The sequence below is a fragment of the Trichechus manatus genome, unplaced genomic scaffold, assembly GCF_000243295.1.
Source record: "Trichechus manatus latirostris isolate Lorelei unplaced genomic scaffold, TriManLat1.0 scaffold00056, whole genome shotgun sequence".
NCBI classification, from domain to species: Eukaryota; Metazoa; Chordata; class Mammalia; order Sirenia; family Trichechidae; genus Trichechus; species Trichechus manatus.
In genome coordinates, this window is record NW_004443992.1 from 6,604,090 (window position 1) to 6,629,367 (window position 25,278).

At 38.3% G+C, this 25,278-nt stretch overlaps 1 protein-coding gene across 3 annotated transcripts in view; it reads right to left on the bottom strand.

Annotated features, from left to right (window-relative positions):
• SATB2 (SATB homeobox 2) overlaps positions 1–25,278 on the bottom strand; it is a 204,823-nt gene that overhangs the window by 72,401 nt on the left and 107,144 nt on the right. For all 3 annotated transcript variants that reach the window (XM_004378197.2, XM_004378196.1, XM_004378198.1), the window contains one exon: positions 8,786–9,258. In XM_004378197.2, the coding sequence (XP_004378254.1) occupies positions 8,786–9,258 (473 nt within the window). The remainder of the gene's footprint in view (positions 1–8,785; positions 9,259–25,278) is intronic.

A 25,278-nucleotide genomic window follows, 5' to 3' on the forward strand; every position in this document is an offset into this window, starting at 1 on the left:
ACTTCACCAAAACAGTAAAAAGACAACCTACAGACTGGGAAAAAAATTTTGGCTACGACAAATCCAATCAGCATCTAATCTCTACACTCTACAAGATACTGCAAAACCTCAACAACAAAAAGACATATGATCCAATTAAAAAATGGGCAAAGGATATTAACAGTCACTTCACCAAAGAAGACATTCAGGCGGCTAACAGACACTTGAGGAAACGCTCCCTATCATTAGCCATTAGAGAAATGCAGATCAAAACTACAATGAGATACCATCTCATCCCAACAAGGCTAGCATTAATCCAAAAAACACAAAATAATAAACGTTGGAGAGGTTATGGAGAGACTAGAACACTTATACCCTGTTGGTGGGAAAGTAAATGGTACAACCACTTTGGAAATCGATTTGGCACTTCCTTAAAAAGCTAGAAATAGAAGCACCATATGATCTAGTAATCCTACTCCTTGGAATATATCCTAGAGAAATAAGAGCCGTCACACGAATAGATATATGCACACCCATGTTCACTGCTGCACTGTTTACAATAGCAAAAAGATGGAAACAACCTAGCTGCCTATCAACAGACAAACGGATAAACAAATTATGGTATATACACACAATGGAATACTATGCAACAATAAAGAACAATGATGAATCTGCGAAACATCTCATAACATGGATGAATCTGGAAGGCATTATGCTAAGTGAAATTAGTCAGTGGCAAATGGACAAATTTGTATGAGACCACTGTTATAAGAACCAAAGAAATGCTTTAAACACAGAAAACATTCTTTGAGGGTTAGGAGGGTGGGGAGAGAGGAAGATGGTTTATTCACTAACTAGATAATAGATAAGAATTATCTTAGGGGAAGGGGAGGACAACACACAATACAGAGGAAGTCAGCACAACTGGACTAAAACAAAAGCTAAGAAATTTCCTGAATACAACCAAACACTTCAAGGGACAGAGTAGCACGGGTGGAGGTCTGGGGACCATGGTTTCAGGGGACATCTAGGTCAACTGACATACAGTTTATTAAGAAAATGTTCTGCATCCCACTTTGGTGAGTGGCGTCTCGAGTTTTAAAAGCTAGCGAGCAGCCATCTAAGATACATCATTTGGTTCCAATCCACCTGGAGCAAAGGAGAATGAAGAACACCAAAGACACAAGAAAATATTAGCCCGAGAGACAGAAAGGGCCACATAAACCAGAGACTCCATCAGCCTGAGACCAGAAGAATTAGATAGTGCCTGCTACCACCAGTGACCACCCTGACAGAGAACACAACAGACAGTCCCTGTTGGAGCAGGAGAAAAGTGGGGTGCAGAACTCAAATTCTAGTAAAAAGATCAGACTTGGTGGTCTGACTGAGACTGGAGGAAACCCGGAAGTTATGGCCGCTGGACTCTCCGTTACTGCAGAACTGAGACCAACTATTCAGACAAAGATCAGACTGGACTATGGGACATAAACTGATACTCGTGAAGACAGTGCCTCTTGGCTCAAGTCAATACATGAGACTAAATGGGCAGCTCCTGTCCAAACGCAAGATGAGAAGGCAAGAACAGACAGAAGCTGGGTGAATGGACACGGGAAATCCAGGGTGGAAAGGAGGAGTGTGCTGTCGCATTATGGGAGAGCAGCTAGGGTCACACAGTAATCTGTGTATAAAGTTTTATATGAGAAACTGACTTGAACTGTAAACTTTCACTTAAAGCACAAAAAAAAAATCTTCGCTATCAGCTAAGGGCAGGATGCACAGCTTTCTCAAGCAAGGACTTCAACAAAAGGTTGTGAAGTGTATAACTCAGAGACTTTTTCACTGAACTGAAGAAGGAGCAAGATACCAAGTTGGTGACCTACTGTTACAGAATAACAGCACATTTTGCTTCTACTAAAAACATGCTTCAAAGAACTGGCTCAGCAGAGCTACCTGAGACACAAAATGAACCTGAAACTTTCTGAGTTCTGATATAGTCTGCTCGAGAAAAAAGAAAAACAACTCCACTACATAAATAATGAATGTGGCCAAAGCCTCATTTTCAAATGATAACAAACTTCTTGCTGTTTTTATGTGTAAGGATGCTTCCTGAACTCTGCTACCAAGGTAAGGGGATAGTGGTGCAGACAGGAGATGAGGATCATACTCCTTTTCTGGCTAAATTCTAATGCTCTCAGGCACACGTGGCAGGACATCCATTCCAATGGATTTAGCCTAGTTTGGATCAAAGCTTCCTCTACTTCATTGAACAGATTTGCTCAGATGGAAGGTCTCAGAGGAGAAACGATGTTAGGAAATGGGGGATTTCTGAATATATGAATATGTAGGTCATTGGATTCTTAAATAAATTATAGTTTATTAAGGAAGACTCATTGTACATATTTTATGAAACCATGCTTACTATAGGTTAAAGGACATCTCACAACTGTTCCTCAGCAATATCGTCTTTTTTATTACTGTCATAAACCTCTGATTAATTTTTAAGTCTGTAAAATGGCAAGGGGCAAAATAATGCCTAAGGTTAGGCTTCATATTAATCAAACTGTCAAAATGCAAAGATGTAAACAGTAAGACAGTCAAGCAATTTATTTTATGTCCATAGGCCTAGCAGGTGAAAATATGTCAAAACTAAAATAAATTCAGGATTCAAAAAAGTAAAAATGACTATGCAAAAAAAAAAAAAGAGAGAAACACGATGCAGCACTGCCTAATCTTGCTTCTCAAGATCCTTACTCCCACTGACACCAATTGCATCATTCACAGAGTCCTGGACATGGGCAGGTCCAAGGGGTACCGCTACTCTGAAGCACACATAATCACATACATCACCATTCAGACACACTAAGAATGATTTTCATTTAAGTCACGTTTGGTAGATCTCATACAGCCTCAAATCCTATGCCTGTCTCTCTCACCTCTGCTCTTCTTCTCTCCCCTCCCTCTCTCCCCACTCACCCTACATTCAATATTCGTAAGTAAATCCACCAATAGCAATTTCAGACCATTGAATTATACAAAGCTATAGGAAGCTCAAGTTTAAAATAACAATAGTAATAATATTTTCAAAACAAAGTATTACATACTGTAAAAGATTCTATAATATTCCCATAATAACATCTTGCATATGGTTTGTGAAGGGAGTGGGTGTAATAGTGAAGATGTGCCTTATTCAAACTACAACCCCATGGCATAATCAAATGCTAATCAGGTTAGCAATGGCATTGACCTACAATCTGAAATGAAAAGCAAATCCTGAGATAAAAATTCCCATGCAGGTGATTTATTAAGGAAGTGCTTCCAAGGGAAACAGGTGAGTAGGTAGGAGAAGCAGGACATGGAAGGAGGAAAGCCAAGCCAGCCTCTGGCTCAGCCTGATCCTGAGATCTTTGGAGTGGAAGTTATGTCTCAGAGTCACACCTACTACAGGACGCAAGTGAGCTGGGCTTCCATCCTGTGCATCCATCAAACATGGACCAGGCATTTCTGGCTCTCTGCCAGCATGAGCAAAGCAGGCTCTAGCAGCCTGAGGAGAGTCTTTGAATAAAGAGCAGAACAACAGACACAGGCTTTCAGAAGTGAAAGCATGGGGGAAGAGGGCTGGGGAAGGGGGATAGAGGGAGGAGCATCAAAAAAGTAAAAAAGGAACTGAGGGGTCTGGGGCAGAGCAGGGACTTTATCTGCATTACCCTTCCTGTGCCTTAACCTTGACCATAACACCTCACCTTGTGTCCAGAGATCAAAATGCTTAGAAATGTATCATGGGATTTCCAGAATATTAATGACCAGGTCAGAAAACATCTTACCACTTTTACCTTACTGTTCTCATGGGTCCCATTTGTCATAAAGGTCTTCAGAGACATGAAATAGTCTCTCTTTCAAAAGACTAGTAAAGAAGAAAGTGGTGGTAGGTACTCAGAATATATTTTATATAAGGTTATAATGGCAAAATAGCCTTCTGTCATCATAATAGTATGGACAGAATACAACACTCTACTATACTTTGCATCTAGAACTACACTAGTCCCATGTCCATGCTGGAGATCCAATGTCTGCCAGGGTACTGCTTCCCAAATGTGATGTTTCCCTTGCTCAGAATACGTGACTTAATTTTATGTTCTTAGTTAGATGGTATATGTTGTGTTAACAAACCAATAGCAATAATATAAGAGAAAATAATATAAATAAATAATAAATAAATCAGATTGGCAGAAAGGTTGTCTATTCCTGATTCCAGTAAAAGTCAAGGGAAGAACTTGTCATCAGAAGTGGGTAGAGAACCATACTATCAAACAAACGTATCTTATGTTTTTAAAACATATATTGATTAAAATAAAAATGCATTAAAACAAATCTTTCTATTCCCTTAATTATGTTATTTTACATCATCATTCAAGTGATATACTTACAGTGGCAATGGATCAGATTTACCAAGTAATTAAATAGCTTTGGAGAATTGGCACTTTCAAATGTTATTTATTATAAATTTGAGTTTTTCATCTGAACGTCTTAACTTGAAAAACTAGGCATATATGTGTTTTTACAATTCTAGCTTTATTTATGAGTGTTGTGCATATGATTTTGTTTTATACACACATACACATAGATTGATTCTTGGTACAAGCATCAATCATAAATCCAGAAGCACAAGTAGTAGGGTGACAAATCGCATCAAGTTGCTTTTTACTGAATTTGAAAATAGATGAATAATAGAGATCACGAACTATTTCTGGAATATATTCAATGAACTGAGAATATGCTACATATTAGTGAAACAAGACTGAGGTTAGCTTTAGGTATCCATCTAAAACGAATGTTATGATTCTATTTGCTTTGAGGAAAAAAAAAAGTTGAGATTCTTTTCTGATCTAAAAATTAACAATTCATTTTATTATCCGTAAAGTTATTTTTATTTGTTTATGATAGCTTAGAAATTATTATATTATTCAGAGGTGTCTGATTCCACACAAAAGAACCTCAACATTTGGAAAATCCAGTGGTTGATTTCATGGGGTATAGTACACCATATTTTCCATCTAACAATACTGCTGGTGAAACCCAGCTGGCCAGCCCTGCTGTTAGTGACTACAGTACATACACAGCAAAAACAATCTGCCTGCTGACCTCCAGCTTAAGTTCAAACTATGTCATTCTGTCAATACCATCTACCTTGATTAGGTTGGGCTTTATACACAACAGGTTATGATCCCTGAGGGATGAAAAGCTTTCCCAAATTAAAAGCAGAATTTTAAAAGGAAATACTCATACATTCCTATGCAGTTTCTATTTGATATCCTCAAGGCTGGCCCATGAACTCAAGCTCATGTTGATTGGAAGTGAATGTTTCTTTCTGGATGTGGCCATCTCACAAATTTAATGGCAGGAGGAAAGTAATAAAATGTGTTCCATGCTTCAATTAGATCTTTTATAACTTGGCATTTGAAAGATGGCAGTGCCAAAGAAAAATCATTAATCCATAAAAATAGACAAAAAGGATTGTTCAGGAGAAGACAGACCTCCAGGAGTCTGGGGCCTTGGCAGAGCATACCCTCACACCAACATGGTCTGTTTTTTGTCTTGCCTCATTGTAAGTCCTTCTCATGCTTCATGCTATTTGGATAAAATTTATACTATATTTGTTTCTACAACCCAAAGTAACACAACCATGCTCTCAATTTTATCCTTAGCCAAAGGAGCTGTATATGTAACCAGGCAATAAAATGTTGGCTAGCCATGAAATGCACATGAATGATAAATGAAAGAACACATACAACTGCAAAATGCAAAGTCAAAAGATGCATCCTTCCAATTTGTGTTTTAAAATACCATGCAAAAGACTTGCTCAAAAGGATTACAGCCTTTCATAACCTCAGTCCAGATAACTATGGACACACGAACGCTGCCTGAGTACTTTGAGTCCATAGTAGAAAGTGGTGCAGTGACGTATGGAACATGTGCAGGCCTCTCTGAACCTCTGAACTCATTTTCAAATGATGTAAACAGACTCTGTCAATAACAGAATGTATAAATTAGCGAAGAGTCAAGGGAGCAAGAGATTTCACTCCTCTTGGTCTCCTGCCATACCTAATCTGTCAGCACCAACTTCAAACAATCCCACTGTGTTTCTTCCCTGCTCTACTCCTGCAGTTCCAGCTTTGCTGAAGATTGTTACCAAACCACAGCGGTTGGTTCCATTACTAGTTCATGCTGTGTAACTTCAGCAGAGGCTCCCAACTACTTCACAAATCCTCCGATCTTGAATTGACTCCCTATCACACTCAAGATGTCAGCCACTTCTGGTCTCCCTTTTAACACCAAATTTTGGAAAAAGTAATTTGCAGTTCCTGCCTCTGTATCCTCAATAGCTGATCACTCCTTATCTCTTGAATTCTGGCTCCCCTCCTCACCACTCTAATAAAAGTATATTCTAAAGTTTGCCCAAGACCTCACCCAATCAATCACCGCATCTCATGGCATGGTTTCAAGCTTCTTTCTCCCAGATTTCTTAGCTTCCCACACGTGGACCAGTCTTCTTCTGGAAACTACTCATGTCCTCTACAACTCCCACTACTACCTCTCTGTTCTTCCATCTTCACCTGCCCCCAACTTTCCTGGCATTTTTTCTCTTTTCCTGGTATGTAGTGATGGTGGTGGTTTCTCCAGGTCTTTCCTCGGACTCTCCAAGTCCCAGGCTCTGGGAATAAATTCCTAATGTCTTCCTCTAACCTTGACAACAATCCTTAGCACTAAACTCACATTTTATATGATTGCTACAAATCTTCACTTAAGAAATCTGTCAGCACTTCAAAGTCCTATCCAAAAATAGTCACTTTAGCCTACTCTATTTGAATGTCTTCCTTGATGCTCTTAAAATTTACACCTCTATTTTCTCAGTCACCAGGCTCAAAACCTTACTGTTATCTTTACTCCTTCCCTCATTATCCATCCAGGCAGCCGCACTTTCTATCAACTTTACTTCCACAATACCCCTTGACTCAACACCCTCCACTCCAATGTCACCAGCCTAGTTCAAAACAACAATACTTTCCAGCTAGACAATTATGGCAGCCTCCTAAATGATATTCCTACCCTTTTGCTATCATAAGAGGGAAGAACCTTCCTAAGACCCAATTCTAATTATTGAATCATAGCATATTCCTACTTAAAACCTTGAATGGTTTCTGTTGCTTATTAAATAAAGTTCGAAGTTCTTAGCATGGCCCTCAAAACCTTTTTTGATCAAGCCTTGCCTCCTCCCGTACACACACCTTAAAGTTTTATTACGTAGCTTTGCTGCCAACTACAAACTATTCCTGCATTTTTCTGAATTTGTTTTCTAATGAATTCCCTTAGCCTAAAATGCCCTTCTTCTTCATCTTTGCCTGTTAAATATTTTTCATCCTTCAATGTCTAAGTCTCAGGCAATCTAATACTCCAGTTAGTTGTTTACACACGTGCTCGTGCATGATTTTTTTCATCTTTGCATCTGCACAGAGGTTTGTCTCCTGCCCAGCATTTAGTAGGGTAGCTATCTGAAACCCACTGTCCTCTTGAAGACTTACAGCATTCACTCTACTGGAAGTATTCTTCACTCTCAACTTATCACAAACCCCATTGCAACCATTGCTTACACCCTCCTACATTATTCACTATACTTCATTTTACTGTAGTTACCTGGGTACATTTTTTTTTCACTACTCGATAGTTAGCTTCTTGAGGCCAGGCATACATTTGTATTACTCACATAAAGGCTACATCAGTGGTTCTCAAAGTGTGGTCTCCAGACCAGCAGCATCAGCATCACCTGGAACCTTGTTACAAATGAAAATTCATGGGCCCCACCCCAGACCTACTGAATGAGAAACTCTAGAGTGGGACCCAACAATTTGTGTTTTAACAGCCCTCAGGGTGATTCTGATGTATATTCAAATTTAAGAACCACTGATGGAGAATGCCTTACACATAAGAGACATCAATAAAATAAGATGTGCTTGAATAAACAGTTTATCTTTTTATCATTTAATATTAGATTAGCATATAATTTCCCCCAAATATAAAAATATGAATAATTTATCCATGATCACTTTACCAATATATTAAACCTAACTTGTAAATTTTGAAGAGTTTTTAAAAACTATAGAAATGATGATATATAATGATAATCTTTTTATAAAGTTCAGTAACAAGCTAAGCTAAACTATATAGCATATTGTTTTGGTATACATTGATAGTTTTAGAACTAGTTAAAATAAAGGGGGATGATAATTACAAAATTCAAGATTATGGTTACATCTGGGGAAAGGCAGATGGAGAGGATAGGGGAGGGGCACGTAGGTAGATCTGAGTCATTGGTAGCATTTTGGGTCCTGGGATGGGTGGTGAGTTCACAGGTGTTCATTATATTATCAAAATTAATTAATTAATTAGGGTTATGGACTAAGAATTATTTATTAATCTAATACTGTGTGTTCTGAGATTCATAAGCCTTTTTAAAAGACATTAAAAAAGATTAAGACATGTCACCATTCTATCCCTGTTGCATGCCATCAAGTCAATTCCAACTCATAATGACCCTACACGACAGAGTAGAACTGTACCATAAGGCTTCCTAGGCTGTAATCTTTACAGGAGCAGATTACCAGGTCTTTTCTCTCATGGAGCCGCTGGTGGGTTCAAACCACTGACCTTTTAGTTAGCAGCCAAGCGCTTAACCATTGTGCCACCAGGGCTCATTATTCTGTCCCTAGTATTATTCTTAACCATCAGTCACAACTTCCAATGCTAATTGTACCTGTGTGCGGTTGAATGCCACTCTTGCAAAGACAGCTTGGGACACACTGGCCCTCTTCAGTTCATCTCTGACTTGCTGGTAGATATCTGGAGAGACTTCCACAGATGAGTTGGTTGGCTCTGGCTTAACTGCTCGAGGAATGGGTGGATGGTTCAGGAACTGCTGGTTGATGGCTTGAGGATGCTGGTGAGCCAGGAGCCGGCTAACGGCAATCTGTTGGTTTATCAGATGGGCCATGGCTATTTGTTGCCTGACAAGTTGTGGACTGAGCTGGGGAGAAAGAAGACCAGGGCTTATGATGGGCTGTAATGCGGGCACTTGGTTTCGGATTGGAGTACTGTGGTGGATTTGGCTATGAGGAGACTGTTCGTTGGTTTTCCCCAGGGATGCCAGCTGGTTCATATTTGGTAAATGCATTGGACGCTGGCCCAGAACACAATAGTCTGATAGGTTTTCTCGTTCCACTCTTTCCACTGTTAAGAGATAAAAATGATAAGTCACCATTATTTTAATTAGTATAATTTATTACTAATATATGTAGTACTGAATTATTATATCTTTTATATATTCAGATAAACTTTTTAAAACAAAGTTGAAAGCCCCAGCGTAAAAGTGAGTTATTTCTTCCTGCAAAATGGTATAAAAATAATTTTTAATAGAAGATATGAAAGTAAAAATTTTTACCACATCAATTTTCTTAAAGTCCTAAAAGTAGGCATTTTACTGAATAGCCAAGACTGAAACAATTGGCTATCACAAATTCTAAATCCTCTCATATTGCCAAGCTGTATCATCTCCCTCATCACCCTTTCTTATAAAAGTACCAGCTGTTCTCATCTTCTGAAGTTTGTGGTTAATAATGTAGTTCACGGTTATCTAGAAATGACAAGGACAGGACTCCCACCAAGCCGTTATCTTCTAATAAAAAAAACTCACATAAATACTAGTATGCAAATATGGAAACATTCATAGAAAATGTCTACCACGGTATATCCATCTATCTACTAATTTGCTATCTTTTTTATAGAAACATTGCTTTAAGAAATGGGATACTTTAATGATTGTGATATGCACTAAGAAAAAAATCTTACAAAATTAATCAGATCACCTCGACTTGCCATTATAAAAGGTTCTCCTCCCTTTCAGGTTATCTACTTTATTATACATTATTACAGATTTAAAGGCTAGCCTTGAAAAGGGACAGGTGAAGAAAGCGAGTATCATATATGTCCAAATATAAGGCAGATTTTTTTCTTTCCCCAAGATTATTTCTCAGAAAAGAGGGAGTCACCTCATTGCCAAATCCTTATCCAAGTCTCTCCATTACTTTATTTTGTAAAACAAAGTTTTGTTTGGGGGGGAAAAAAAACACATTAGGCTGAAACGACCTCAATCATTAGTAGTTTTAAATGCTTACAGATGTAATACTTAGAAAATTTGTTTTTAAGACAAAATTTCCTATAGATTTAGGAATTATTTTTTACACTTGCAAGTGTTGGATATGATCATGCAAAACCCTATATTAAAGTTAACCTTAAAAAGCACTACATTGGGCAATTATACGCTGGAGATCAAATGTATTCACCCATAGGACAAATTTGTTAAAAATAACTGTCCTCCAATCATGCAAACAGTGCTTAGTTTGGAATACAGTTTACAGTGACAGCATCATATCTGAATCAGAAAGTACTAAATCTTAAACAATTTAAGCAGAAGCGACGTGTGCTGGAAAATGACGAGATGACTCAAAACAGTGGGTTTAGTGATGACAAAGACATTGGTGCCAAATCACATGTGAAGAGTCTGAGTAAAATCAATCAATGAACTGTAAAGGTGAATATTTTCTGTATTAATATTTTATGTGATCATATGGGATTTAAAAAATATATATGTGGAAGAAATTAATACATTAAAAATGTAAGTATTTGACCATTTTATCTACATAGCTAGAAGTTTATACATTCAAAACTCATCACTGGGAAAATAAGTGAACATCCATATTTTGAGATCACCATAAATTCAGACATACACACTATTTTTTTCTACTTTCTTAAAAAACTGAATGCTTTCTTAACTTTCCTATGAACTCCCAAATAAGTCAAAAGTTTATTTCTTAAAGATTCAATTTCTAACTTAATCCCTTCAATATAATTCATTTAGCTATATGTCACCTTTCCTTCATAAGGTTCAAGGTGAACAAATTATTTTAATCTTATCCTCCAAAGGCAAACATCTTTCAATCACCGTATTAATTAAACTTTAAGGCATACATTCTTAAAACCCAACCAAGCAAATGGCTTAAAGCCTTCAGATAAGGTAATCTAGCACAGTTTTCACAGAACAAAAAATTATTATTATAATTTCCTTCTTCGAAGAAGCAGAGACCATGAACAGCTTTCTGAGCAAAGTCATACTTTATAGGCCGAAACACTTGGCCTGAGGTAGACATTTGCTTCACTTTTTTTTTTTGGCTTGCTTTTGAGTTCAGTCAAAGTAGACAACTCAAGTATTAAATTATGTTTGTTTCCAAGTACTTAAAAAGCCAAAGTTTTAACCATTTCTTTTTCAAGTTAAAAAACTCACAGCCATCATCTTCTAGCAGGCATGCCCTGACCAAATCCTTATTTTCCAAAATTTCAATATTTTAATTTGTCAACTATTTAATTTGTTTGAGTGAGCTTAGTTTCTTGAGATCTATCTAAATCACCACATTAATAAGAAAAACACTCTATAAGTGGAAACCGTAGTGGTTAAGAGCTACAGCTGCTAACCAAAAGGTCGGCAGTTCAAATCTACCAGGTGTTCCTTGGAAACTCTATAGGGCAGTTCTGCTCTGTCCTATAGGGTCACTATGAGTTGGAATCAACTCTACAGCAGTGGGTTGGGTTTTTTTTTTTTTTTTGTATTCACAGAGGTAGTCATAATTATGCACACAACTCAGCATAAATGTCAGAACGTCAGAGCTCAGTGAAAACTACATGAATTTATACAAAAAATCAGAATAATGGCTGTTTATATTCTTTTAACATTATACATAATAATTCTTTCTTCTTTTTTGTATGAGTTCTCAGATCCTTATGAATGCATGAAGTTAAGAACAGCAACTGTAAAAGTACCCTTAGAGTCATGTCAGTAACACCACGAAGTACTAAGCAAATTTTAACGAAGAAATTGCCAATGCAAATGCCTACCTGTCCAGGTAGATAACTACGGCAAAAGTAACCAGCTCCATGCATACCAAGTAGAGTGAAAAAAAAAAAGCTGCCTGGTCCAAAGAAAGGAGCCACTACCTCGCCCAAGCAATTTTTGCCTTTCTAGTTTAATCATTTCTTCGGATTTTTTTTTCCTTAAGAAAATGAAAATTCTGGAGTTTTACATGATATCTCCTAATTTTTACCTGTTGACAACAAATCTCATTTCAAAACACAATAAAGACCAAACAAAACACTTCTGAAGACCAGATCCAGCCCATAGGCTGCCAATTTTAAAATTTTGCCTATAGGACTAACCAAACCAGTTGCCATCAAGTTGATTCTGACTCATGGTGAACCCATACGTGTCAGAGTAGAACTGCATTCCACAGTGTTTTCAATGGCTAATTTTTCAGAAGTAGATCGTCAGGTCTTTCTTCTGGGGCACCTCTGGGTAGACTTAAAACTCCAAACTTTTGGTGAGCAGTCAAGTGTGTTAACTATTTGTACCACCCAGGGGCTCCCAGTAGGACTAACAACGTCTGATACAGTTTTCAGTCAGTGAGAGCTCTACCAATAAAAGCCAGGTTTCTCACACCTAAGAATGAAGGAAGAAAAAGAAAATCACCTTCCCACTTTAAAAATGCTTCAGGATCAAATGCTCATCCACTGACCAAGACAGCATACAATTTCAGTAATCATATGAACAGATTTTGCCTCATTTGAAAAACTTACAACTTTTTTTTTGCTACCACTCATAAGCAATCAGAATGCATTGGGCAAATCTGCTGCAAAAGACTTCTTTAAGTGTTAAAAACCAAAGATGTCACTTTGAGGACTAAGATGCGCCTGACCCAAGCCATGGTATTTCCAATAGCCTCATATGTATGCAAAAGCTTGACAATGAATAAGGAAGACTGAAGAAGAATTGATGCCTTTGAATTATGGTGTTGGCAAAGAATATTGAATATACCACAGACTGCCAGAAGAACAAATCTGTCTTGGAAGAAGTGCAGCCAGAATGCTCCCTAGAAGTGAGGATGGCGAGACTTGTCTCACGTATTTTGCACGTTTTCAGGAGGAATCAATCCCTGGAGAAAGACATCATGCTTGGTAAAGTAGAAGGTCAATGAAAAAGAGGCAGACCCTCAAGGAGATGGATTGACATAGTGGCTGCAACAACGGTCTGAAACACAGCAAGGATTGTGAGGATGGCACAAGACTGGGCAGTATTTAGTTTTGTTGTACACAGAGTTGTTATGAATCGGAACTGAATAGACGGCACCTAACAACAACAACACCACTCATGAGCAGTCAGAATGTGTCAGACTCCATCTGAAAACTGAGCCTGGGCATGGGTGCCAGCTTGTGTGTTTGTGTGTGTGTGTGTGTGCGCGCGCGCGTGTGCCTACCTGCCTACCTTGCGTCTTTCCTGCCTTCTTTTGCTCTCCCTCCCTCCCTCCTTCCTTCCTTTTCTCTCTTTCTCTCTCTTCTTCCTACTTTCATAATCAGAAACTAATCACAATGTGTGGAACACAGACTTGGCAGCCTAATGTTTTTGCTTTTTCACTCTGTGATGGAAAACATCACGTAAAATCTGTCTTAAGTTAAACCAAGACCAAAGACAACACCTTGGCTCTAAGGGCCCATTTATCCCTGAGATATTCAGCATTGGTGCAAAAATCTTGAAAAAAATAAAGGATAAAAGGCAGTGCTGCCTCTTATAGTAAAATCGATGTTCACATACATAATAAAAACTATTCTAGATGAAGCCAAAATGCTTATTAAACAGATACTAAAAACACAACTGCTTCCAGGGTTTTAAATCAGAGCTGCAATTTCATTCCAGTGAACTTGATTCTACTGTTGCAGTGCTCCTAAAGGGGAAACTGTGGACTGGGAAGTACACTGGGAAGGAATGACATCCTGGCTTCAAGTACCCCAACAGGACATGGCTTGAGAAACTATCAGGCAAGTGGGGCTGAGACGCTTCTAGGTCGAGTAAGGGAGAGAAGTTTTGAAGTTATTACAGTGTTGTCTTTTGAGATTATACCAGGTATTTATACCTGCCAGGCAGGGACGGATTAACCAGTAAAAGCGAGGTACGCAGGGGCTTGATAGTGTTTATTTACTAATTTTGTAGTGCACAATTTCACATGGGTTTCGCCACCTCTTACCACATCCCTGGTGGCACAGTGGTTAAGAACTCAGCTGCTAACCAAAAGGTCAGCAGTTCGGATCCACCAGCTGCTCCTTGGAAAACCTATGGAGCAGTTCTACTCTGTCCTATAGGGTTGCTATGAGTCGGGATCGACTCTACGGCAACGGGTTTGGTTTGTTTTTTTTAGTTTTTTTTTAAGCCCAAATACCTGGCTTATTAAGTGATCTGTCCCTGCTGCCAGGTGATTCTGAGGCATGCTAAAGTTTGAGAATCACTGTGCTATATTCTTTGTTTTTATGTTGTTGTCTTTTGAGACTATACCAGACAGTTATGACTGTCACATTTCCTTTTTTCTCTTATCTTTAAAGAGCCCTAGTGACACAATGGTTAAGCGCTCAGCTGTTAACCAAAAGGTCAGAGGTACGAACCCACCAGCCGCTCCTCGGGAGAAAAGACCTGGTGATCTGCTTCTATAAAAATTAAAAACCAGAAACCCAAACCCGTTGCCATCAAGTCGATTGCAACTCATAGCAACCCTACAGGACAGAGTAGAACTACCCCATAGAGTTTCCAAGGAGTGACTGGTGGATTCAAACTGCCAAGCTTTTGGTTAGCAGTGATAGGTCTTGACCACTGAGCCACCAGGGCTCCACCTATAAAACTTACAGCCCAGGAAATCCTACAGGGCAGCTCTATTCTGTCCTGTAAGGTCCCTACAAGTTGCAATTGACTCGATGGCACACAACAACAACAATCTTTAATGACATTCAGGATCTAATCTTACTGAATATTCATGATATTATACATGTATCTAAGCTTTTTTTTTTTAATTTTCTCAATGAGTCATCATACTTTTTATTGATGATCACGTTATACTGTAAACGCATTGACTGGACCTGACATCAGAAAGCTATATTTAAGTCCAAGCGCTACCTCTTACTAGCTGTGGGGTCTTCAGCAAACTGGAGATTCTCTGGACCTCAGTCTTGCCATGGGGAAGATGTTATTTAATCACAGAATTGTAATCTCATATAGTGGCTTTAGCAGTAGTTGTAGTAGCACTCTTGCAAGTTTACTAATATTGCTAGGAAGGTTGACAATATTTCCAGATCTATGATCCTAGTTTTTTATGTAAACTTTAACACAGATTATTAGATGATCAGTATTATTATGTGAAAGATCTTTGCTAAAGTGCTATTATAAATTTCAGGAAATCTGTACTATTATGATTAACATATTAAGCTTCCCAGTCCAAATTTTCCTGATTAGGACATTCTAACCAATGTCTGCTCTTTTCCAAAAGGTCATCTAAAGAGCTGCTATCTTTTCTTTTGTTTCAATTAACTATACCATGTTATATCATATCACTTTGTAAAATGAATCCTCGAAGTTTAAGAGAATTCATTATCAAAATAGAATTGTATGTTTCTCAGTATATGAAGGAATATGTTGCTATTCAGCCCACATAGGGCTTAATAGTTTATATTCTGACCTTTGAGATAGAAGATAGATGAACAGATGGGGAATAAAATAATATAATCAAAAAACTCTTGGAAATAAATTTATAGAAAATGCTACATAGTAAGTTTGAAGTTTAAAAAATGAATGTGAATAAAAAATTTTAAAAAATTAAGGAATAAAATATGTTTAAATGCATACAATTTACATTTACATCAACCAACAAGAAGAAGGCAAGTATTCTACAGTATTTTAAAAAGCAAATGTTTAAGGGCTTGCTTTTATTTTCCAGGGAATGAATAAGCATCAAAAATGTCCTGATTTTTTAAAATAATGATTTTTCTCTTTGGTTTAGTACTTTTCTCTACTAGATTTCATTATTTTTATTATGTCTATTTGCTATAGATGGAGCCCTGGTGGCACAATGGTTAAGAGCCCGGCTGCTAACCAAAGGTTAGCGGTTTGGACCCATCCAGCCACTCTGCAGGAGAAAGACTTGGTGATCTGCTCCTGTAAAGATTTAAAAAAAAGAATCATTGCTGTCAGGTCGAGGAGCAATTCTACTCTGCTATATGGGGTTGCTATGAGTCAGAATCTACTTGATGGCACCTAAAACAACATTTGCAATAGATGCCATGAAAAGTAAACCTAGTAAAATTTCAGTACTCAAAATATGCTCCAATTACCAAGTTCCCTGAAGCATAGCTTCTTGTGAGGATTTATGAGCAAGAGGAGAAGCGTCTGATTGGTAAGTATGCCTGCCAGTCATAGCAAAATGGCATACGATAGGTGAAAGGAAGAGCAAACTGGGATTTTTTTTAAGGCCTGCGTTCTAAATAGGGATTATCTGTAAAATCAGGAATTGAACTGGTCTTTAAAGTCTTCCAGGATACTTATCTACCAGCATCGTAAAGCATAAGTTTTCTAAAATGTTGAAAACAATTCCCTTTCTCAGAATACTTGCTTTTGTTTCTTGCCTCTTTACCAAGAGTTTAAGACTTTCCTAAGACATGTCTCTTCATACTCCCCACTACAAGAACAATAGTAGTTCACATAGCAGCTTTAGCAGTGGCTGTAGTAGTGCTCTTGCAGTTTATTAATACTGCTAAGAAGGCAAATAATATTTCCAGAACTGTGGTCCCAGTCTTTTTTTATGCAAACCTTAGCACAGTTGCTCTTGTGGAATAGCTCCTGGGGTTTGTCCACAGTTGTAATGGATGGGAAGCAGTGAATTGGGTAAAAGCCTTTCACTCTAAAATTTCCAGAATTTCTGGTTTATGGATCTTTCCTTAAGCCATTAAGATGCTTATGCAAATGTAAATGGATTAGCATGAATGAGTGCTAATGGATTCCTTAATAACACTCTAGTATTCCCGAGAACCTCTTCTCGCAAACCTGGATAGAAGAATAGAGGTCAAAAGAAGGCAAAAAAGAACATGACAATTTCTCTGTGACTCTTCCAACCTCAGAATGTACTCTGGAAGTGATTCTGCAAAGGTAATATAGGCTTGCCTTTAGAACTTGATGAAAAAGTTGCCTATCGAATGAATAATTTCTAATCAGCATTCAAACCTTCTAGCATAGAAAAAATATATTCCTGAGCATATGATCGCCTTAGATTTCCAAACCTCTGCCCCATGTTCCCTGCTCCTAATCCAAACCCAACACCTTGGAGCCCAATTTCAAAGACAATGATCTTGTCTAATACCAGAGAAGTTAGATATCTAGTTCAAGGTCAAATAGCTGTTCAAATGTAGATAATCATTTAGAATATTCAAAATGGTTAGAGTTGCTGGCTTCCGCCTCCTGAACAGAATAAACCACACGGCCAGTGGAAACCTTTTTTTTTTTTTTTTTCCTCTTTCTCTGCATAATTCAGAATCAAATTCTCTAGGCCTGAATGTTTTGAAAGTGTGTCTTAATGGATTTCCTTCAAAGAAAAGTTTTATTATAAGTGCAGGAATATTCATATCTGTATTGCTAATATTCCTTTTTCACACTGTGTTAATATTTTAGGTACTACAAAGCCCTACCATTTATATAGTAGCTGAGGCACTAAGCTAAACTCTTTACACATCCAAAAAAAAACCAAACTCATTGCCTTCGAGGCGACTCCAACTCATAGCAACCCTATAGGACAGAGTAGAACTGCCCCACAGAGTTTCCAAGAAGCAGCTGGTGGATTCAAACCGCTGACCTTTTGGTTAGTGCTGAGCTCTAAACCGCTGCACCACCAGGGCACCTCTTTACACATAGTTGTCATTTAATTCTCACAACACTGTAATATGTATGACATAGATATTATTATCACCACCTTATAGAAAAAACTTAAACTCAGAAAAAGTAACATCACAAACCTATAAAAGTAAGAATCAGATTTCAAACCTATGTCTTTAAGGCCCTAAAGCCTGTGTTTCACACTTTATGGTAAACTTTGCATTTTGGGACATATGATATTAACAGTTTCAGGGTTTAGGCCAGGACTGATCATAGTTCCTACAGATAAGTCCTGCTTTCTGTTCCTATGTGTGTGTGCATGTGCACATGTGGTACATACATGCACGCGTGATGAGTGGATGGCTGTCATGGATTGAATTGTGTCCCCAAAAAAATATGTGTATCAATTTGGCTGGGCCATGATTCCCAGTATCATGTGGTTGTCCTCTATTTTGTGACTGTAATTTTACATTAAAGAGGATTAGGGTGGGATTGTAACACCGTCCTTACCCAGGTCACATCCCTGATCCAATGTAAAGGAAGTTTCCCTGGGTGTGGTCTGCACCACCTTTTATCTTACAAGAGATAAAAGGATAGGGAAGCAAGCAGAGAGTTGGGGACCTCATACCACCAAGAAAGCAGTGTCAGGAGCAGAGCGCTTCCTTTGGACCCAGGGTTCCTGCTCAGAGAAGCTCCTAGTAGGGGGGAACACTGAAGAGAGGGCCGACAATGAGAGAAAGCCTTTCCCTGGAGCTGACACCCTGAGTTTGGACTTTTAGCCTCCTTTACTGTGAAGAAATAAATTTCTCTTTTAAAGTCATCCACTTGTGGTATTTCTGTTGTAGCAGCACTGGATGACTAAGACAATGGTCAATCAAATGACTTGTCTGTATGGTGGGGACTCAACCTGATGTCTCCTGTAAGATTGTCTCATGTCACATAGACTGAAAGGCTGGCCAGTTCTAAAAAATGATGGAATCACTGATCCCTCAACAGCTGAATTAGCTTCATCACTAAAACAGGATTGTTCACATTTGTTTGATCCGTTTTTAATGCATAGGATGAATATTTACTAATCAACTACAATGGACCAGAAACAAAGCCACCCCTAGAGATACCATACTGAGCAATATAAGATTTGAAAAACTCCTTCTATATATTTGCTGCAAACAATTGAACTATTTGGTACACATAGATGGGCCTATCACGCTTGCCTATGATTTCTAATGCATTTCTATTTGATGACAAAAACGTAGCTTCTCTTAATTCCTATTTTGTCAGTTATTAGCAATTTGTCCTAGTCACATGGAACACAAATTCACACTTACTATGTTAATCTTCATGCATCCCCCATTCTGTTATTTTACTTGTAGCGATAAATAAAAGCTTTGTCCAGAAACAAGTGTGATCGGCATGGACTCCCATCTGACTGATGAAAGACATAAATCACACAACAGAGTGCTTTTGCAAAGGACTCTTTATAAACTCTGTAAATATGAAGTCTTTCTCTGAAAACAAGTAACCAACAAGAAATAAAATGGGGTATGCACACTCACATAATGTAATAATAGCCTGAGAACCTTGGACAATCACAATAAATTCATGTAAGATTGAACTACAGACCGCCCTCTGTACCCACGGGTTCTGCATCCTCAGATTCAACCAATGGCAGATGGAAAATATTTTTTAAAAAAGAAAGTTCCAAAAAAGCAAAACTTGAATTTGACACGCACGGAGCACTATGCTGAATCCACACAAACAAAGTGATGTGTAGGCGTACCCCGATGTAGCCTCCCACAATTTCACAGATCCTCATTCTCTCTCCAGCACCTGTTGTTTGAGCTTGCAAAGACTGAGAAAGCATTAAGTGTTAAGCATAAGTATTAACAACTATTTACGTAGCATTTACATTGCATTAGGTATTATAAGTAATCTAGAGATGATTTAAAGTATGTGGGAGGATCAGCATCGGCTATATGCAAATATTACTCCATTTTATATAAGGGACTTGAGCATCCTTGGATTTTAGTATCCATATTGGGGGAAGTGGGGGGTGGAGGAGGTCCTAGAAACAATCCCCTCGGATACTGAGGGAAGACTATGTATAAGAAATTGGCGATATACGAAGTTTTGACCTATAAAAAATGGCAATTTCATGCGGTTCAACCTAATATTTATTTTGACTCTTCTCTCTGAGCTGGGCTACAAATAAATGCTAAAAAACTCCGCTGCCCACCCAAAGATTTTCCCAGAGTTTTGTTTTTTAATGTAAACAGAACACTAATTTCTCCGGCAAACGAAAACAGCATCCTGTCCGCCAAAATTGCATATGCCCATTCACTGAAAATATGTCTGATTGATTCTCTCCTAGTCAATAACTGCAGGTACAAGGTCAATTTGTTATATAAAAAACATTTTCTTTTAACACAAACACATACAGACATGTTTGCAGGAGACAAGACTAATATGCGGTATCTATTTATCAGATATAAATCCCACACCATAAAAAAATAAAACTATTACCAAAAGAGTTCACTAAATATATTACAGAAAATATAAGGAGTCTGAAAGTGCTGAAGGGCAAAAGGGTGGGGGGGGCTGGGAAGCTAAGTCTTTTAGGACTACCAAACCTAAAGATTTTTTTTTTTTAATTTGTTAAAGAAAATTTGTTTCTGGGCTGAGAACTTGCTTGCAAAGTCTCTGCCTAGAGCAAGATATTCGGAGCCAACTTGTTAACTCCTAATAAAACAAGGCTTGGAAGGAAAACGCTTCCAACCCCATAGGGTACCAGTAGGCATTGTGATAATACCATATGACTGGTTTTCTTAGGTGTATTTTCCCCTTATTATCAACTTCCTTTTTCCATCATATTAAACTCCACAGAAACATATATCTACCATAAAGCAACTTGAATCTGGACACCTGTGTTCCTTTGGCAATAAAAGCTCACAGGAGCCATTATGTTCCATGGAAAAAGTGAGCATTATCCACCTGTAGCCCTACTGCAATCTCAGCCCTCTGCACTGAGGCACTATTGTCCCTTTAGCTCCAAACTATGCTCTATCACAGTTTGATAACATCGATCATTTCAAATAATCCTAGATCTTTCTATATAGGTTAAAGCTACTTATATCTAATAATATCTTTATTTTTATTCTTTATTTTAATCTGAAACTATGATTTCAGAGGTGAATTCAGTACACAACACACAAAAAAATCACATTTCAGAAAAATAACATTATTGTTCAAAAGCATTCTACGTTTGTCAGATGGTATTTAATGTGTACTAATTCTTTAATTCAACCTCTTGAAGAAAAATTAATTAAGGGAACAATCAATCAATGATTCACTCTTTTCCACTGGCCAGTCTCACAGACTGTATAGGCCTTAAATGTTTTAGGTCATTATTTTGAGGAATAAGGTTCAATAAACTAGCTGGATAAACCTCAAACGATGTTTTCTTAGGCTATATAAATGGTCTCCAATTTGTCCCTTTAAGTAGAGTTAACTAATTATTGTTAAATATTTTGCCCAACACTAATTAATAGAAAATGAAAATGATTCTAACAGATTATAAACTTACTAAGGACATGTATAATATGAATTAAACAAGCAAAGATTTCCTGTAGTTAACTGCTGCCTACTCAACTGAGAGATCAGGTAAGCAAATAACATTAGTCATAATATAGATGTGTGCAAAAATACACAATTGTTCTAAGTGTATATGTTCAAATAAGTTCATCTATATTAAATTTAATTCTGTTAATATTTGTTAAGCACCCACAATATTCAAGGCCCTATGCTCACGGCCCGGAGGAGGACATAAAATGGCTAAGACTCCCAGATGTTCCTTCAAGGAGCTTATGATCTAATAGGGGGATTAGTCAAGAATCAAAATTACTACAGAACATGGAACTTAGAAAGGTGACATCTTGAAAGGCCCAATATCAGAACTTGTAGCCTGGCTTGTACTTCAGATAACTCCAAGGTCAAAGAATCTCAAATTCCTGCAAAGGGCAGAAGAGTGGTCCCTCATTAACCAGGCATATAGTTAATTAAATAACTGTCTCCATTAGGTAGTTGTCATTTTAGTCCTAGTGCCTTAAATAGCACTTATAGTTAAGAGCTTCAAGCATCTTAAGGATTTAAGCGCTTTTCAGCTTTTAACTTTCTATATTCTCTCTGAGGACGAGCAGATAATAATAACCTTTATTTAAACTGATGAAAAAAACAAGATCTGATTTTAACCTGCTAGTTTCCCCAAAATAAGAGGATGTCACCACAATCATACAAGGCATTAAATAAGCTGAACATTCTCTGGTCTATATACCAAATACCTCATTTCATAGGATTCTTCATCAGGCACCAGATCTATTTTTGTTTTTGAGTTTTTAATTTTATTTCTGTGCAGGACAAATGGAAATCTGAAGCTATGAAAGATCTCAAGCACAATGCTTGAGAAAAACTAAGAACTACAGGGATCTGGCCCATTACAAACTATATCACCTCCCCTGAGCCCTCCTGTTGCTCTCTCGTTGTTGCCCAAACAAGGCCCTTTCAGAACCTATTTCAAGTCTTCTTCTCACCGGGTCCCCATCCCAATCATTCTCTCCTTCACTCACAGATATTCACAACACCCCTCCCCTTCACCATTCTTTACCCACCTCCCTAACCCCATCTCTAAAACCTGTCTTCTTATCTCTTTCCTTTCCCCAGGCTCTGAAGAAGATAGAGCCATTTCTCTTTCTTTCAAAGGCAAAGCTTCATCTGTGCCCCACATCCTAACCCTCCCTCTTGTTTATCACTTCTCTTCCTCTTCAGAGCCTTCAGCCTCCACTGGCTCCATCCTGACTATTGGGAGTGAGGGGGGAGGGGATTCCATGCAGCCTTAATGCTGCAGTTAGCTGCTTTTATAACCTTTCCTTACTAAATTAGAACCTGTTGTCTCTATCTCCTTTCTACTTCCTTCCTCCATACCAGTTGCCATTGAGCCTACTGCCACCCTCTGTGTGTCCGAGAAGAACCACGTTCCATACAGTTTTCAACAGCTGATTTTTCAGAAGTAGATTGCCAGGACTTTCTTCCAAGGCACCTCTGGGTGGACTGAACCTCCAACTTTTCAGTTAACAGACCAAGTATGTTGACCATTTGCACCATCCAATGACTCCCCTTTCTCTGTAGATGCCTATATTTTCTCTTTTTTCTTACACTACAGAGAAACAGCTCCCTCCATTGTCATTATTGTCTCCTTTTTGACAAAGAACTCCCAAGTACCTCTCCTCCTCTGTCTCCTCCTGTCACCTTCGATAATGGTTCCCCACTAGTAACTCCTCACAACACCTCACTTTCTCCCTAATGGCAACTTCTTAACCCACGGCCCTTCTCTCAAAGCTTCCAGTCCTCTAACCGTTCTTTCTTATACAATGCTCCTTTCGTACAGCTTCAACAATCATGTCCAATAAAGTGACTCAAAAATCTATTCTCTGGTCCTGTCCTTTAGTTGGCTGCTTCCACATCTTGAACTGCCTAATGGACATTTCTTCTTAGTTGTCCAACTATCACTGAAGTATCGACAACTGCCTCTCTGTTCATATTGTCCTATGTCTGTCAAAACCATCAAGAGTCACTTAAGCTCAAAACCTTGACTCCTATTTTGACTTCTCTTTCTCTTTTCCATTCACTCTCACCAAGCCTTATTGCTCTTCTCTACTTGCATCTCTTGCATTGGTCACTTCCTATCTTTCTCACTGCTGCCACCCAAATCCAAGGCCTCACTTCCATGTATCACTGCAATAGAGTCTACGTGGCCTACTTCCTTCAGGGTGTACATGCCACCACCCCCTCCTGACCCATCCCGCTGTCACCACATATACATTCATACACAAAGGTATAGACTGCTTCTAAAGGAATCTTTTTCCCTTGCTGAAAAACCTTCACTGATCCTTGAAATACCTCAACAGGGCTTTCAAAGTCAACTAAGGTCTGGCCTCTACTTTGCCAACCTTATTTCTCATTGTTACCACACAAATGCTCCCAATCCTGATCATTTTTGTCCCTTCACCTATATTTGGTGTCACCACCATCTGCACACCCAGCCAAGCTCTGCATTTCCTTTTCACAGATCAAAATCTTAGCCATTCTGGGCATCTGTAATAGCATCATGATAAATGAACCTGCCGTTCTAGACACACTGGACTACCGGCCATAATTTTCCAAACACATTCATGCTCTGTTGCGCCTTTGGAACTTGCAACTGCCTGAAATATTCTTTCTTCTCTTTTCCTCTTTGCAGAATTCTACTTGTCCTTAAAAGTATAACTAACTTGCTGCTTCTCTAGTATCCTCCCCTCCTCAACCCTAACACCCAACAGGTAGAATTTATGGACCTTTCCTTGTGCTACCAGGGCACTAGTTTATACTACAACCATATATTTGCTGCCATATATTTATAGGCACACCTCCCCTGCCAGATTGAGGGAAGCACAGTCTTACGTGTTTCTGGATGTTTCTTACCGCTTGTAGCACTGAACAAGCACACACTAAACATTTGTTTAATCAAAGTTATTTATTTTAATTAATAAATAACTATCATTTTAATAAGTGTAATTTTCTTGCAAGGAGTGGATGGATGGATGGATGATAGATGGATAGATGAGTGGATGAGTGGAATGAAGGGAGAAACAAAGGGAGAAAAAGAGGGAGGGAGGAAGGAATCTAAAGAAATAGATTATTCTTCCCTTTCCGTCCTTTTTTAACATGTATATAAAATGGCTTTATAAATGTATAAATATGAGCAGATTGCTGCTGTTCGGTGCCATCAAGTCGGTTCTGACTCATAGCAACCCTATAGGATGGAGTAGAACTGCCCCATAGGGTTTCCAGGGAGTGGCTGGTGGATTTAAACTGCCGACCTTTTGGTTAGCAGCCAAGCTCTTAACCACTACACCACGAGTTCATTTTAATCTATAAACCACATTACTGACAAACAATTGTTTTTACTTCTTTAACCAGTTATGAACAAATTCAGGCCAAAGAAGCAGTTACCAATACAGCTAGAATGAGCTTCTTAAGAGCCAAGCAAGGAATTAACCCACATCTGAGTTGAGTGTCCAAGGCATTCCCCATGCACCGTTCTTTCACCTGCTGATACAACCAATAAGTTTCCAATCATTGGGCCAAGGAAGCTAAGGTGATTGATGCAGACTTATTGGCGACCATCACAGTGAAAATACACAAAGCTTTTCCAAATGCTGGAAGACCAGTGAAATGGAAAATGATTGGTTGTGGAAGTGATGTTTCTATTTCCATGAATTCAATATTTACACAAAATTTCAGAGGGTTTGATGTTGGCATTGCTTTCAGCAAGGTACAAGATAGGCAGAGAGCAGACAAATTTCCTTGCCAGAACACCTTCATTTAGATCCAAAGCTGAAAGCAAATTTCTTTCCTGACTCAAAAGAATTAGG